The following is a 12,903-nucleotide window of genomic DNA, read 5'->3' as shown; positions in this document are numbered from 1 at the left end:
CTCAGCGAGTTGCATGGTTTGATTCAGAGTCGAGTCTTGAAGGATTTGCACCTGGATAGAGTGTTAGAATGCAGATACATATTATTATATTATATATTCGAGGTGTTTCTGTTTTGTCGCTGTTGAGCATCGGATGGAATCCATGGGATGACTTCCGAATATAGCATAGCGCCGCATGGAGTCGAAGAAATCCAGCTCATCGATCAACTCGACAGACAGTAAAATCCCGTTCAATAATAACACAACCACGCTCTGTCGGTAAATGGCAGCCCATTCATCAAATTCGTGGTATGCTGCTGTTGATATTGTACTGAGACGACGTGCCACCGCGATCTCCATCACTGCGTAGCTGATTTCTCCGATACTCCTCTCTCTCCTCTCTCCAACCTCACCAACCTCACCCACCTCACTTCACCATCCACCTATCCATCCATCAAGCACATACAATGGCATCGCCAGCTCAGTCGCAGGCCCAGGCCTCAACATCAAACCAACCACTCACACCGCCAGCCGAACCCTCATCAACGAATAACACAGCCAACACCACCGCCTCCTCGCAACAACCTCACCCGACAGGACCCTCCACCACCACCGCACCCAACACAGCCATGCCCTCCACGACCCCCCAGCCAACCCAGATCCCATCAACTTCACTCACAGACAGCGGCAAATCACGCCGCCCGCGCGACGTCCGCCTAATCCACATGCTCCTGGCGTCGCTCGGCGTAACCGCATACCAGGAACGAGTCCCGCTCCAACTCCTCGATTTCGCGTACCGCTACACCTCGGGCGTCCTGCAGGACGCGGTCCACCTCGCGACGGAGGGCTACGCAGGCGCCACCGACGCCGGACCAAGCAGCAGCCGCGGCCCCGTGGAAGTCAACAGCGTGACGCTCCCTGCGCTGCGGCTGAGCATCGCGTCGCGCCTCCACTACCAGTTCCAGACGGGTCTGCCGAAGGAGTTTCTGATGGATGTTGCGTCGGAGCGGAATCGGGTGGCGTTGCCCGGTGCGTCGAGGGGGTTCGACAATGCGGGCCAGGCGAAGAGTGCCTCCGCGGCGCATCAGAGTGTTATTATGGGGGGGATGCGGTTGCCGCCGGAGCGGTTCTGTCTGACGGGCACCGGGTGGAATATGAAGGATGAGTGGGAGAGTGAAGGGGAGGAGGAGGAGGTCGAGGATGCGGCGGCGGCGGCGGCGGGCTCGGCCCAGGATCAGGAGAGGAAGGCTGGTGGTGGGGTGGGAGGTGTCAAGGAGGAAGGGGATGAGGATATGGGCGAGGATGAGGAAGAGGATGGCAAGATGGAGGATGTATTTGGGGAGGATACGGCCATGGGGGAGGGTGATGGAGACGGGGACAAGGATATGACGGATGTTTAGGCTCTCGGTATCTGGAGTTTCGCTTAAAGGGAGGGCAAAAGGACGGAGTTGGGCGTATGGGCTGGTCGCAACGGTCATTTGAGTGTGGAGATTCCATGATCTTGTATTGATCCCGGTTTGATGCCAGCGCTCTCAAACAAAGCAAAGCAAAGCGTATTGTACATAATGAAATGACTGTCTTCCCAATCAATCATGCAGTGATGTAAATCAAACAATCAACGCCAACCTATGTACGCCAGACGACTACCCACACTTTCTCTCTGTCTCTCCTGTCGAGAGTCACGAGAGATCATCTCTTCTTCCGCGCCTCATCCTCCCTCATCATCCGAATAACCTCCTCCCTCCTCTTCTCAACCCGCGCCAACTCCTCCTCCTTCGCCCGCCGTCTCTCCTCATGCGTCGCGAACCACTCCTCCCGCGCCCGGTCCTCCTCTTCCGGCTTCGCATGCGCAACCATACACGAGTTCATGGCCAGCCGTTGAGCCCGACATACCCAGGTGGCCGTTACTGTACGATTGACGGCACATTCCGCAAACGCTGCAGCCGAGTTAGCACCTCTCTTCTCCTCAATCAAGATCACATAATTATAATGCTTGGGGGAAGGGCCGGGCAGGCACCTTTGATCTCCGGGGCGCAATGCGCTCGTACGCGTTTGTAGTAGAGCTGCTTGACTTCGGCTTCCTGGGAGGCGGAAAGAGGGAGGGGATTGTGTAGATTGTATTTCCGAGCGGGTGTGCTCTGTGGCTGTGTTGGTGTGGGTGTGGGTGTCGAAGTTGATGCGGACGCTGATGTTGAAGCCATGGTATTCTGATGCCTCGGTGAGGCCGCTTGACCCTTAAGTTATGGATGAATGGTGCCGAGATGATTGGGTTGATAAATCCCTCGACCGCCTAGATCAATTGAGCAGAGCTGTTGTGATGATTGACATGCAGAGGTTGCCGGAGTCGTGCACGAGAACGTTGTCCGATGAGGTCTGATGAGCCCCGTCGAACTTCTCCGCTACCGCCGAGCCGATTTTTTTCAACTCCGCCAGTTCACCTCAACGACAACAACACTTTTCCCTTCAACCATTTCCACACCCCTCCGATCCTGGTTGACGTAACCAGGAAAAAAGACAAAGCCTCAGCAAAAAATGTCTTCCATGCGCAACGCCGTCCAGAGACGGCAACACCGCGAACGAGGCCAGCTCGAAGGCCGCGAAAAATGGGGTATCCTCGAAAAGCACAAAGTACAGCACCCTTCCTTCCCCTCCCTTTCAGCCCTCTTCGAACATAGGTACTAACTCGCAGAATGAAAGGACTACTCCCTCCGCGCGAAAGACTACAACGCCAAAAAGGCCAAGATCAAGCGCCTCCAGGAACTCGCCGCCAACCGCAACCCGGATGAATTCGCCTTCGGCATGATGTCCGCGCACTCGCGGACAAAAGGCAAGCACGGCTCCGCGGCGCGAGACTCCGCTGCTAAGCGGGGACTAAGCCATGATGCGATCAAGTTGCTCAAGACGCAGGATGCGGGCTACCTGCGTACGACGGGGGAGCGGATACGGCGGGAGATGGAGAAGCTGGAGAAGGAGGTGAGACTGCAGGAAGAGATGCAGGAGGCTCTTGGGGGGGAGAAAGAAGAAAGCGCGGAGGAGGATGCGGGGGATGATGATGACGACTTCGATTTTGATTTCGGGCCCGAGGAGAAGCGCGGCCACCGGAAGGCGAGGAAGTTGGTTTTTGCGGATGATCGGCGGGAGCAGCGGGCGTTGAAGAACCGGCGGCTTCGCGAGGACGAAGATCGAGAAGAGGAGGACGAGGACGAAGAACAGTCGTTTGGTGAATTGCAGAAGAAGCCGCAGAGGAAGTCGCAGAAACAGCTCGATGCGGAGAGGCAGGCGCTCGTCGAGGCTCGTCGAGCCCGCAAGATGAAGAAGAGAGCCGCCGAGGCTCGTGAGAACAAGCTCAAGGCGCTTCGGAAGCAGTACGCCGATATCACTGCCGCTGAGCGCGAGCTGGACTGGCAGCGAGGGCGGATGGATAATTCGGTCGGGGGGACGAACAAGGATGGCATCAAGTGGAAAATCCGCGAGCGCAAGAAGTGATCTCTGGCGGGTCTTTCTTGTTGCAGCTCATATCGATGATACCTTTTTTTATTTCTATTTTTTCTTGCATTGGGCTGGAGGGTCAAGCAAAAGTTCTTTGATCTGGTCTATAATAGAGGCTTATCGAGGCGTTCAGGCGCATCTACCGTGAATACCAATTCGTCTTATGTCTTGGAACTCATTAAAGAAGGAAACTAGAGAATTTTATTCCGTCAAGCTCATTTCTAATTAATACAATAACTGCATCTCGTCGTAAAGTCCGAAAAACCAAAGTCATCACGCCTGGTTCTTCTTCATCGCGGCAACTCTGATGCTCACGGCCCGCTTGTGCGCGTCCAGTCCCTCAACGGCAGCCAACTGCTCCACCGTGCGCGACAGTCCCAGCAATCCCTCTGCCGTCAAGTTCGAGCTGGTGATGTGCTTGAGGAACGAGCCCAGGTTGACTCCAGAGTACTGCTTGGCGTAGCCGTAGGTGGCTGTTGATGTTAGCTTGATTCTAGATAGGGAGTGGACGAAACTTACGCAAAGAGTGGTTGACACCCGCCGAGTAATCACCAACACTCTCAGGGGTCCACTGCCCGATGAAAACACTGCCGGCGTTCACGACCTTCTCCACCACCGACTCCGCGTTCTGGACCTGCAGAATCAGATGCTCCGGCGCGTATTCGTTGCTGAGCGCCATGGCCTCATCAATGTCACGCACCACGAAGGTGACCGAGTGGGCCAGAGATCCTCGGACAATGTCCATCCGGGGCAGGGCCCGGGCCTGGGCATCGACCTCGTCCTCGATGGCCTGGAGCTGGCTCTCGTTCAAGTCGATGGCGATCAGGATCACCTGCGAATCAACGCCGTGCTCAGCCTGGCTCAGCAGATCCGAAGCCACAAAGGCTGGGTTGGCGTCCTTGTCGGCGATGACCAAAACTTCGCTAGGTCCGGCGGGCATATCGATGCTGACGCCGGCCGAGGTGTCGTTGGAAACCAGCATCTTGGCCGCCGTCACGAACTGGTTACCGGGACCCAAGATCTTGTCCACCTTGCTAATGCTCTCCGTTCCGTAAGCCATGGCGGCCACGGCCTGCGCACCACCGGCGAGGACAATGCTCTCGGCCCCCACCTTGTGGGCGACGTACACAATCTCGGGGGAGATGCTGCCGTCGGCCCGAGGAGGAGAAGCAAGGACAATCTTCTGGCAGCCAGCAACCATGGCGGGGACACCGAGCATCATGGCGGTGGACGGCAGCACGGCAGTACCACCGGGGACGTACAGACCAACACGCTCGATGGGGCGAGAAAAGCGGGAGCAAACGACGCCAGGCATGGTCTCAACCTGGAGGACGTCATTGCTACCCTTCTGGGCGGAGTGGAATTTCTTGATGTTGGCGATGCTGATATCGATGGCTTCCTGAGTCTCAGGCGACAGCTTCATCAGCTCGGGGGGGAACGGGGCGCGGATGACGGGAGAAGTCAAGGAAGTCGCCTTTTCAAACTTGTGGGTATACTTGAGCACAGCAGCATCGCCGCCCTCCCGTACATCCTGGATGATGGGACGAACGAGACCCACGATGGCCTCGTTGGACTTTTGAGAAGGACGCTTGAGGTACTCCTTGACCTTCTCCACAGGGGTGGATGCGGTGACCACGCGGGTCATCTCCATGCGAGAGTCATCCTTCTGGGCTTCTTCCTTAGCTGGAGCTGCTGGAACGGCGGGCTTCGTTTCGGCTGTGGCAGGAGCAAGACCAGCCTTCTCTGCCCAAGGACCCTTGGCATCGCCCTTTCTTCTCTTGACCTTGAGACTCTTCAGATCCAGGTTACGCTCAATATCTTCCAAGCTGACACCCGCAGCCACGCAGCGAGTCAGGGCAAAGTAGAGTAGGTCGGCAGCCTCGAAAGCGATCTCTTCCTTGGTGGTAGCGCGGCACAGCTCGTCGGCCTCCTCCATGATCTTTGCCTGGGTCAGCTTGGGCTCGTTGAACAGTCTGGCGGTGTAGGACCCGGCCGGCGCATCGGCTTTGCGGGCCTGAAGGGTCTTCTGCAGACGCGAAAGGCCATTGTAAGCTCCGAAGCAGCTCGCGGTACCCAGGTGGCAGAAGCCGCGGCCAATCTGCTTGACGACAAAGACCAGGCAGTCGCTGTCGCAGTCAAAGCCCAGGCGGATCAGTTCTTGCACGTCACCGCTGGACTGACCCTTGTACCACAGACCCCGCTTCCGGCTCTGGTAGACACCGGTTCCGGTGCGGAGAGCCTCGGCGATACTTTCATCGCTGCTCCAGACGAGACCCAGACATACTCCCCGCTCATCGGTCACCGAAGTCGCGTACAGACCGTTGCTCTGGTCCGCAACTGCACGAGCGGCGACAAGTGTGCCGGCGGCGATCTTGCCGTTGGGATTCTTGTGATCGAGGGTGAGAGCGTCGGCAGAGATAATGCTGACGGCACCCTGCTTCAATGTTTCCTTCACAACGTCCTCGGCGACGGTGCTGGCGGTGTAGGTGAGGTAGAGGTTCTGAGCCTCAAGGTTCAGGCCCAATTTGTCGGCCAGAGTCTTGACGGCGGGAGACTCAGTGCAGATTCCGGCTTCCTTTCTTTCAGCATCCTCGCCAACCCAAGACTGGAAGGCATCCACCTGGCTGTCGGAGGAGGTATAAACGACGAGACGTGACGAGGGAACGGATTGCTCTTGGGACAAAGAGGTCAATTGATCGAGGGAAATGAATACTTTGGCGGCACCGGCATTGAGGATATCGACGATGTCGCCGGAGGAAGCAATGTCGGTAGCATCGACGTAGACATCGAGGAGACGGAAATTCTGACGCAGGAACTCCTCAGCTTGAGCGAGAGAGGAGACCTTGATGAGGACACGGCCGAAGTAGGCGATCTGGGAGAGGGAGAGACCGGAGGAAGAGGTGGGGTTGTAGGAGATGAGGATTGGGGTAGCCATTTTGACGACTGGAGTGTGGAACAATTGATGAGCAATATAAGATGACAGATCAATCAGATCTGATGGTGATGATGATGAAATTGATCAAACCCCAAGTCCCTAGCCTGGGGGGAAGAAATGAGAAGGGAGGAGGATGACGAGGGGAGAATGAATCATCGCGAGAATTTCTTTTTAATGGGGAGATCTTGAGCCCCGCACCGAAAACAGCGAGTGAGAGGGTGAATCGAAGTTACACAGACAAGGGCAGACACTGTGAACCTCGAGATTGATATCAATTTGACTGTCTACAGGGTATGGGATTGACTGAAGTATTTACAAGAGATCCTTGGGTGTTGAATTGATGTGGTCTCTATGGACTGACTCTGAGGTGACTCCGATGAGCGGAGCTCTATGGCCATATCCTATCTTCAGAGGGTCTGCGTCTGGGAGTAATCAACCAATGTGAGGGTCCTGGCATGGTATTCGGAAGAGTGGAAGAAATCAAGGTTAATATCAAGGTTATAGAAGCATTTAGGCTGACCCTCTTGTCCCAAGACCTTCTTCACACAGGAACAGAAGTGTTCCTGCTGGCTGCTAGGTACGGAGTAGGGTCATCTGCTCTCCACGATGGGTTGAGGAGTCATCTGTAGTTGAATTCGAACCTGACCTTAGCAGCTGATCATATTGAGGAGGAGGTCTGATATTGGGTAGTATCGCTATAGACAGACGTTACATTCTGTTCGAGGCTATTATCACTATCACAAGGGGATTGCCAATAAGTGATTAATGCAGAGGAATAGCTGACTCATGGTCATATTATTCCCCTCCAATCATGTACAGGCATAGCTGTAAATGACAGTACATAATACCGTGGATTTACCCCTGCATAATCCACGTTCATCAGATCCCAAAAAGGAAAGCATAACAAATAAACAACAGCCTCAGGCATCCCATCTATCTCTATGCGAGCATAAAAGGGCGCTGACTTAGGATAGAATCATATACACTGGGAGTAAAGTCAAGAACTACCGTACCTACAGAATAGTTCAAATGATTCAAGATGACATTGTGAACCCGTAATTGACTAGTTTAGCGTCTTCTCCGTGTCCGAGCTCAAGTGACGCTGATCGGACTGGATACCTGATCCAGGCACTTAGCTCTCATACTACTACTTCATGAGTCTATAGACTAATGTGTCTTTCAACTAGTCCATCTGATTTAGTCCATGATCTCTCACAAATGGAGATGATGATCATCACATCAGCCAGTGATGGCAAGTTCAAGATGCAGAATTCCACCCTTTCATGCGATGATCCCTCTCCCTGTCCGTCACTCCCTCTCGACACGCGACTCCTCCTTTCAAGTCGCCTCTTCTTCCTGGCACCCCTCTCCCCTCTTTTCATTCTTCGACCTGGATGACTCCAACCTAGTCTTTCATTCTCTCCTCTTAGTCCTAGACTAAACCGTTATATAATTATCCGCCTGTTCTCTCAGGCTGTCGCTCGTTTGCTACCGGATGTCTTAGGAGAACGACTACTTCTCCCTGTCTATCTTTCTCTCGTTTCGGGATTTTGTATTATTCCTCCGTTGGCATCATGCTTTTGCCGTCTCTGTCCGTGGCTCTGGCCCTCGCGGGCTCGTCTCTGGCCTTGCCTCAAGCTAACCAGCCTGTTCCGCTTGGAAATGATGTCTCGTCACGCGCAGCGGCCGTCAAAGAGGCCTTTTCCCATGCCTGGGATGGGTATCTGAAATATGCCTTTCCTCATGACGAGCTGCACCCGATTTCCAATGGTTATGGCGATTCAAGGTATGACAATCAGCAAGCTTACTTTATTCAATGCACATGCTGACCTTGTGATCAATTCAGAAATGGTTGGGGCGCATCTGCGGTCGATGCTCTATCCACCGCAATTGTGATGCGCAACGCGACGATCGTCAACCAGATTCTGGATCATATTGCCACCATCGACTACTCCAAAACCTCGGACATGGTCAGTCTGTTCGAGACAACCATTCGGTACCTAGGTGGCATGCTGTCTGGATATGACCTGCTGAAAGGGCCCGCCGCCGACCTCGTCAAGAACAGCACCAAGGTGGATTTGCTTCTGAGACAATCCAAAATCCTTGGGGACATGCTCAAGTTCGCCTTTGACACGCCGTCGGGTGTTCCCTACAATAATATCAACATCACTTCCCATGGCAATGATGGCGCCAAGACCAACGGGCTGGCGGTTACTGGGACCTTGGTCCTGGAATGGACCCGTCTGTCCGATCTCACGGGAGACCAGGAGTATGCGAAACTCAGCCAAAAGGCCGAGTCCTATCTACTCGCGCCCCAGCCTAGCTCCGCCGAGCCTTTCGAGGGCCTCGTGGGCAGCTCCATCAGCATCCAAACGGGCCAATTCACCGATGGCTTCGTGAGCTGGAACGGCGGGGACGATTCCTTTTACGAGTATCTCATGAAGATGTACGTGTATGATCCTAAGCGGTTTGCAACGTACAAGGACCGCTGGGTGGCCGCCGCGGAGTCGAGTATCGAGCATTTGGTGTCCCATCCCGCATCCCGGCCGGATCTCACCTTCCTGGCCACGTACAACAACGGCTCATACGGTCTGAGCTCGCAGCACCTGGCCTGCTTTGATGGCGGAAGCTTCCTGCTTGGCGGCACCGTGCTGAACCGGGCCGACTTGATCGATTTCGGACTGAAGCTGGTCGATGGATGCTTCGACACGTACAATCAGACGCTGACGGGGATTGGACCGGAGAGTTTCGGTTGGGATGCAAACTCCGTGCCGGCCGACCAGAAGGAGTTTTACGAGCGCGCCGGCTTTTACATTCAAAGTGGCGCATATATCCTGCGACCCGAGGTGATTGAGAGTTTCTACTATGCGTACCGCGTCACCGGCAAGAAGCAGGTATGTTCCTGACGTTCCCGTAGTGTGATCTTGACTGATCGGTCTAGTACCGTGACTGGGTGTGGAATGCCTTTGTCGCTATCGACAAGTACTGCCGCACGGGGTCTGGATTCGCCGGGCTGACCAACGTCAACGCTGTCAATGGAGGCGGTCGATATGACAACCAGGAGAGTTTCCTGTTTGCCGAGGTGATGAAGTATGCGTACTTGACGCATGCACCAGGTATGAGAGCCCGACTTTTCGCAGTGGATGAAGCTAACGAGAACAGAGGACGAGTGGCAAGTCCAACGGGGGGACGGCAACAAGTTTGTGTTCAACACTGAGGCTCATCCGATCCGGGTTCATCATACGTGACCTATTCGTACATACCTACATCCTAGCTAGGTTTAATTAGTATGCTGTATATCAAGGAATCTTTTTAAAGATAGAAATGTGGTTAGTTGATGTACTAGGCATAAGCGACGAGGAAGTACCTAGGATGGAAACTGTAGGTACTCACCTATACTCGGTATAACAATAAAGCACTCTCAACTAGAACTTTATTTATCTAGCCAAAGGCCTATAATTTCAAATGAATGGTCATCTCGAGTATACCTGAAATAACACCTGAGCACCTCAATCAGCTGACAACTAGAGCCTCTGGTTTTCCTCTTCTCCTTCATTGATTTCCAAGAAGACATTGTACGGGACATGGGGACCCTGTTAGGGGCAGAAGAGAGTCCACTGGTAGGCTGGAAAGGAGGGTTCCCCGTATACTGGATTTACATGCCCGATCCTTGTGCATATAAGAGCTAGGAAGCGAGAGGCCAGCGATTGATTTTGTTACTTGACAACAGAGGTTGAGCTACCAGTTATGTACTCCCGCACGAATCCTGTGCTCCATCTGAATCTGTTGTAACGAAAGGGGCCGAATTACAGGGTTTAAAAGCTTCAAATGGTGGATTGCATCACCATGAGACTTGACAACAACACCAGCATCCAGCAACTCCTTGACAATAATAATGGATCTGTGACCACAATGCTCCAATGCCACGGCTTCCCAAGCCTGGACCACAGGAGGTCGCAGGGTGAATTCCCATGTTCCTCTCCAGGTTATCACGGCAGGCTGCCCTTCCCCAGTTAGCTGGTATCTGAAGAGCATTGCCAATCCCTCTCGTCCATTCCATATCTCCATTGATTTAAGATTTGGCATTTTCATGGCCACTGCTGCCGCTGCCTGAAGCATGTTATCAATCTTGATTGGGCTCTCATCAGGTGTGAGCAGTTGTGAAGTCAGCGCAAGTGAAGTCAAGCTGGGCCACTTCCAGGAAGGTTTACAAGCATGGAAGAAATAGCTGGCATCCACAATAAATGATGCTGAGAGGTGCTCAAGCTTGAGACTGGCTTTGGCGACCGCCCAGCTGACATCCGAGGTCGGGATTCGAATAGGGTTGCAACCATCAGCATTACCCTTAAAAGCTAGCGCGTACTGTGGATTGAAATTCTCGAAGAGTATGAGTCTTCGTAGTTTGCTAGAAGCGAGCGATTCAAAAAGTGGTCGGAAAGCTTGATCTGTCCACCGCTGCTGAGTATCATACCATTCCCTCCAAGGCTCGTAGTGAATCTCCTGGAGTCTTGGAAGACGGGCAAACATCTGTGCTAATGCACCTGGCTTCCACCGTCGGCGGGTCTGTTGACGTAGAAGCACACCTGTTACTACTGGGACTAATGGCAGTTGCTGCCACCACTGGTTTTCCTGTTTGTCATCATCAAATGGTCCTTCACCCATGATTTCATCAAAAACTTTGTGGATACCAGCTGTGGACGGAGTGGAAATTTGACTCCCAGCAATCCAACCATGCTGGTGGTCATCAAGTTTGGCCAGCATTGACTGCTCTGTGCATAGACCCAGGTCACACTCATCAGAGGGGATATCAGGCCCAAAGGTCAGATATTTGAACCAGTGTTCTGAGTCACTGGGAGAGTGAACACTGATATCAAGCAGCAAGTTGCCATTTGGTTCCCATGTGCTGAGAGTTGAGAACAGATCCTGGAATGCTGTGGTAATTAGGGTATTGTCTGTGTTGCTGATCCCCATTATCTCTAGATCTCGAGGCTCACACTGGGTGCAATCATATTCTTGGAGTTCCAAGCAAAGCCATATGTAGCGTACAAGAGCCCGATTACGGTGAATAATTGAACCAAAGTCAGCGAGGCGTGACACTGTGAGGTGGATTTGGGCGAAGTTGTGCTGCTCAATAATCATCTGCCACTCCCGTGACACTGTAGCGAAGCCAGCCAAGCTACAACCATCCTGCAGTAAGGCTTCCAGGACCAAAATCCGGATCTCTGCAGGCAAGCAGTGCCAAGACGACTTATCAGCTGTCATTAATGACATTGGTGTCACTCTCATGAATGAGGGTGGGACATCCGCTATCTGATGATTGGAAGGAAGATGGGAATGTCTCTGAAAGGGGATAGATCTATGAAACTAACTACTAGCTATCTGTGTGGGAACGCTATAGTTAATTTAGTGGGTCGCTGAGCTAAGCGAGGGTTGAGCCCTCTGGCCTATGATTGGCCAGATGGTGAGCCACTCTGACAGTAAATATTGCTAGACTAGCAGTTGTTAATAATGCATGAGATGACAGAAGTGCTGCGGAGTAACTAATGACTATGAGAGTAACTAGTAACTGTAGAGTGTAGATGCTGAGTCTTGTAAGATGCACAGCCTGCATCCTGGATATAGTATTTGATATCGATACTATGTGGTATTCGATATTGATACTATGTGGGTGTTTAATATTGATAGGATATCAAATACCCATATAGTATTGATATCGAAATTCATATATAGGAAATGTAAATTATATAATTCTAGTGAGGGTACATACTTAAAAATCTATTTACATTCTTTCATTTTGTCCCAATGGCTTGCCGTAGTCTATTCTAACCGACCCACATGTGCGCGGATTTGAGCAACCTTGGGGTCCATACCGGGCTGATATTCCCTCAATCCTGCTCACTCTCATACCTTGGGGATCGGCCTATAAATACAACAGATGTAGACAACTGTAGACCTCAGCTACCCTCTCTCTCTTCCAAACCCTTATCCATATCCCTCACTACCTAGATCCCTGTACATAAAACCCAAACCCAACGATCAAAATGTGCGGAAACACCCACCGTCCCGCCTCCAACGGCCGCATCGCAGTCATGTTCCCCTCCCCGTCAACCAAGACCATGAACACATACTCGCTCTTCTTCCACGAGAGCCAGTCTCACACCAGAGCGATATTCCGGCTCGACGACGCCGGGACGAGAGAGGCATTCGGGAAGTGCGAGAGTATCGATTTGAGGATCGAGTATGTCCTGTCCCCTCCCGTTCCCTTCTTCCGGATTTCCTGGCTGGTAATGGTGATGGTAACGGATGGATGGCATGGTAGGCGGTTTGGGGATCTCACGTCTGCGTTGACGGCGCCGCCGCTGCATCGCTTCCGGTTACGTCCCAAGCCGGGGGTGAGGGGGATGGCGATGGAGATGGAGTTTGAGTTACCCGAGAGGTTGGATCTGGGGGTTTCGGAGAGGGGGATTGTAGGGCGGCAGGTTACTGTTGTTGCGGAGGGG

At 53.0% G+C, this 12,903-nt stretch overlaps 7 protein-coding genes across 7 annotated transcripts; 4 read left to right on the top strand and 3 right to left on the bottom strand.

The window, feature by feature from the left end:
• Nucleotides 1-446: 446 nt before the first annotated feature.
• CDV56_101921 (putative transcription initiation factor TFIID, 31kD subunit) lies at nucleotides 447-1,379 on the top strand (the record flags this gene model as incomplete). Its single annotated transcript, XM_026755540.1, has 1 exon — nucleotides 447-1,379. The coding sequence occupies one exon, from the start codon at nucleotides 447-449 to the stop codon at nucleotides 1,377-1,379; it is 933 nt and encodes a 310-aa protein (XP_026610558.1).
• A 289-nt stretch (nucleotides 1,380-1,668) lies between these two features.
• On the bottom strand, nucleotides 1,669-2,180 carry CDV56_101794 (uncharacterized protein; the record flags this gene model as incomplete). Its single annotated transcript, XM_026755413.1, has 2 exons — nucleotides 1,669-1,971; nucleotides 2,028-2,180. The coding sequence occupies 2 exons, from the start codon at nucleotides 2,178-2,180 to the stop codon at nucleotides 1,669-1,671; spliced, it is 456 nt and encodes a 151-aa protein (XP_026610557.1).
• A 331-nt stretch (nucleotides 2,181-2,511) lies between these two features.
• On the top strand, nucleotides 2,512-3,465 carry CDV56_101633 (rRNA-processing protein UTP11; the record flags this gene model as incomplete). Its single annotated transcript, XM_026755252.1, has 2 exons — nucleotides 2,512-2,607; nucleotides 2,677-3,465. The coding sequence occupies 2 exons, from the start codon at nucleotides 2,512-2,514 to the stop codon at nucleotides 3,463-3,465; spliced, it is 885 nt and encodes a 294-aa protein (XP_026610556.1).
• Nucleotides 3,466-3,741: 276 nt separating this feature from the next.
• Nucleotides 3,742-6,403, bottom strand: HIS3 (histidine biosynthesis protein HIS4; the record flags this gene model as incomplete). The annotated part of the gene is made up of 2 exons (XM_026754809.1): nucleotides 3,742-3,941; nucleotides 3,988-6,403. The coding sequence occupies 2 exons, from the start codon at nucleotides 6,401-6,403 to the stop codon at nucleotides 3,742-3,744; spliced, it is 2,616 nt and encodes an 871-aa protein (XP_026610555.1).
• A 1,574-nt stretch (nucleotides 6,404-7,977) lies between these two features.
• MNS1B (glycoside hydrolase family 47 protein) lies at nucleotides 7,978-9,620 on the top strand (the record flags this gene model as incomplete). Its single annotated transcript, XM_026754311.1, has 3 exons — nucleotides 7,978-8,189; nucleotides 8,250-9,297; nucleotides 9,345-9,620. 3 exons carry the CDS (start codon nucleotides 7,978-7,980, stop codon nucleotides 9,618-9,620), a joined length of 1,536 nt encoding a protein of 511 aa, XP_026610554.1.
• Nucleotides 9,621-10,141: 521 nt separating this feature from the next.
• On the bottom strand, nucleotides 10,142-11,374 carry CDV56_100434 (uncharacterized protein; the record flags this gene model as incomplete). The annotated part of the gene is made up of 1 exon (XM_026754053.1): nucleotides 10,142-11,374. One exon carries the CDS (start codon nucleotides 11,372-11,374, stop codon nucleotides 10,142-10,144), a length of 1,233 nt encoding a protein of 410 aa, XP_026610553.1.
• Nucleotides 11,375-12,444: 1,070 nt separating this feature from the next.
• On the top strand, nucleotides 12,445-12,795 carry CDV56_100045 (uncharacterized protein; the record flags this gene model as incomplete). Its single annotated transcript, XM_026753664.1, has 2 exons — nucleotides 12,445-12,641; nucleotides 12,723-12,795. Coding segments are annotated over 2 exons (270 nt in total), but the record flags the coding sequence as incomplete, so codon positions are not given.
• Nucleotides 12,796-12,903: the final 108 nt, after the last annotated feature.

The sequence above is a fragment of the Aspergillus thermomutatus genome (genome assembly GCF_002237265.1).
Source record: "Aspergillus thermomutatus strain HMR AF 39 chromosome Unknown NODE_302, whole genome shotgun sequence".
Taxonomy (NCBI): domain Eukaryota; kingdom Fungi; phylum Ascomycota; class Eurotiomycetes; order Eurotiales; family Aspergillaceae; genus Aspergillus; species Aspergillus thermomutatus.
The sequence above is the reverse complement of the archived record's forward strand: the minus strand, read 5'-3'. Positions and strand labels throughout refer to the sequence as shown.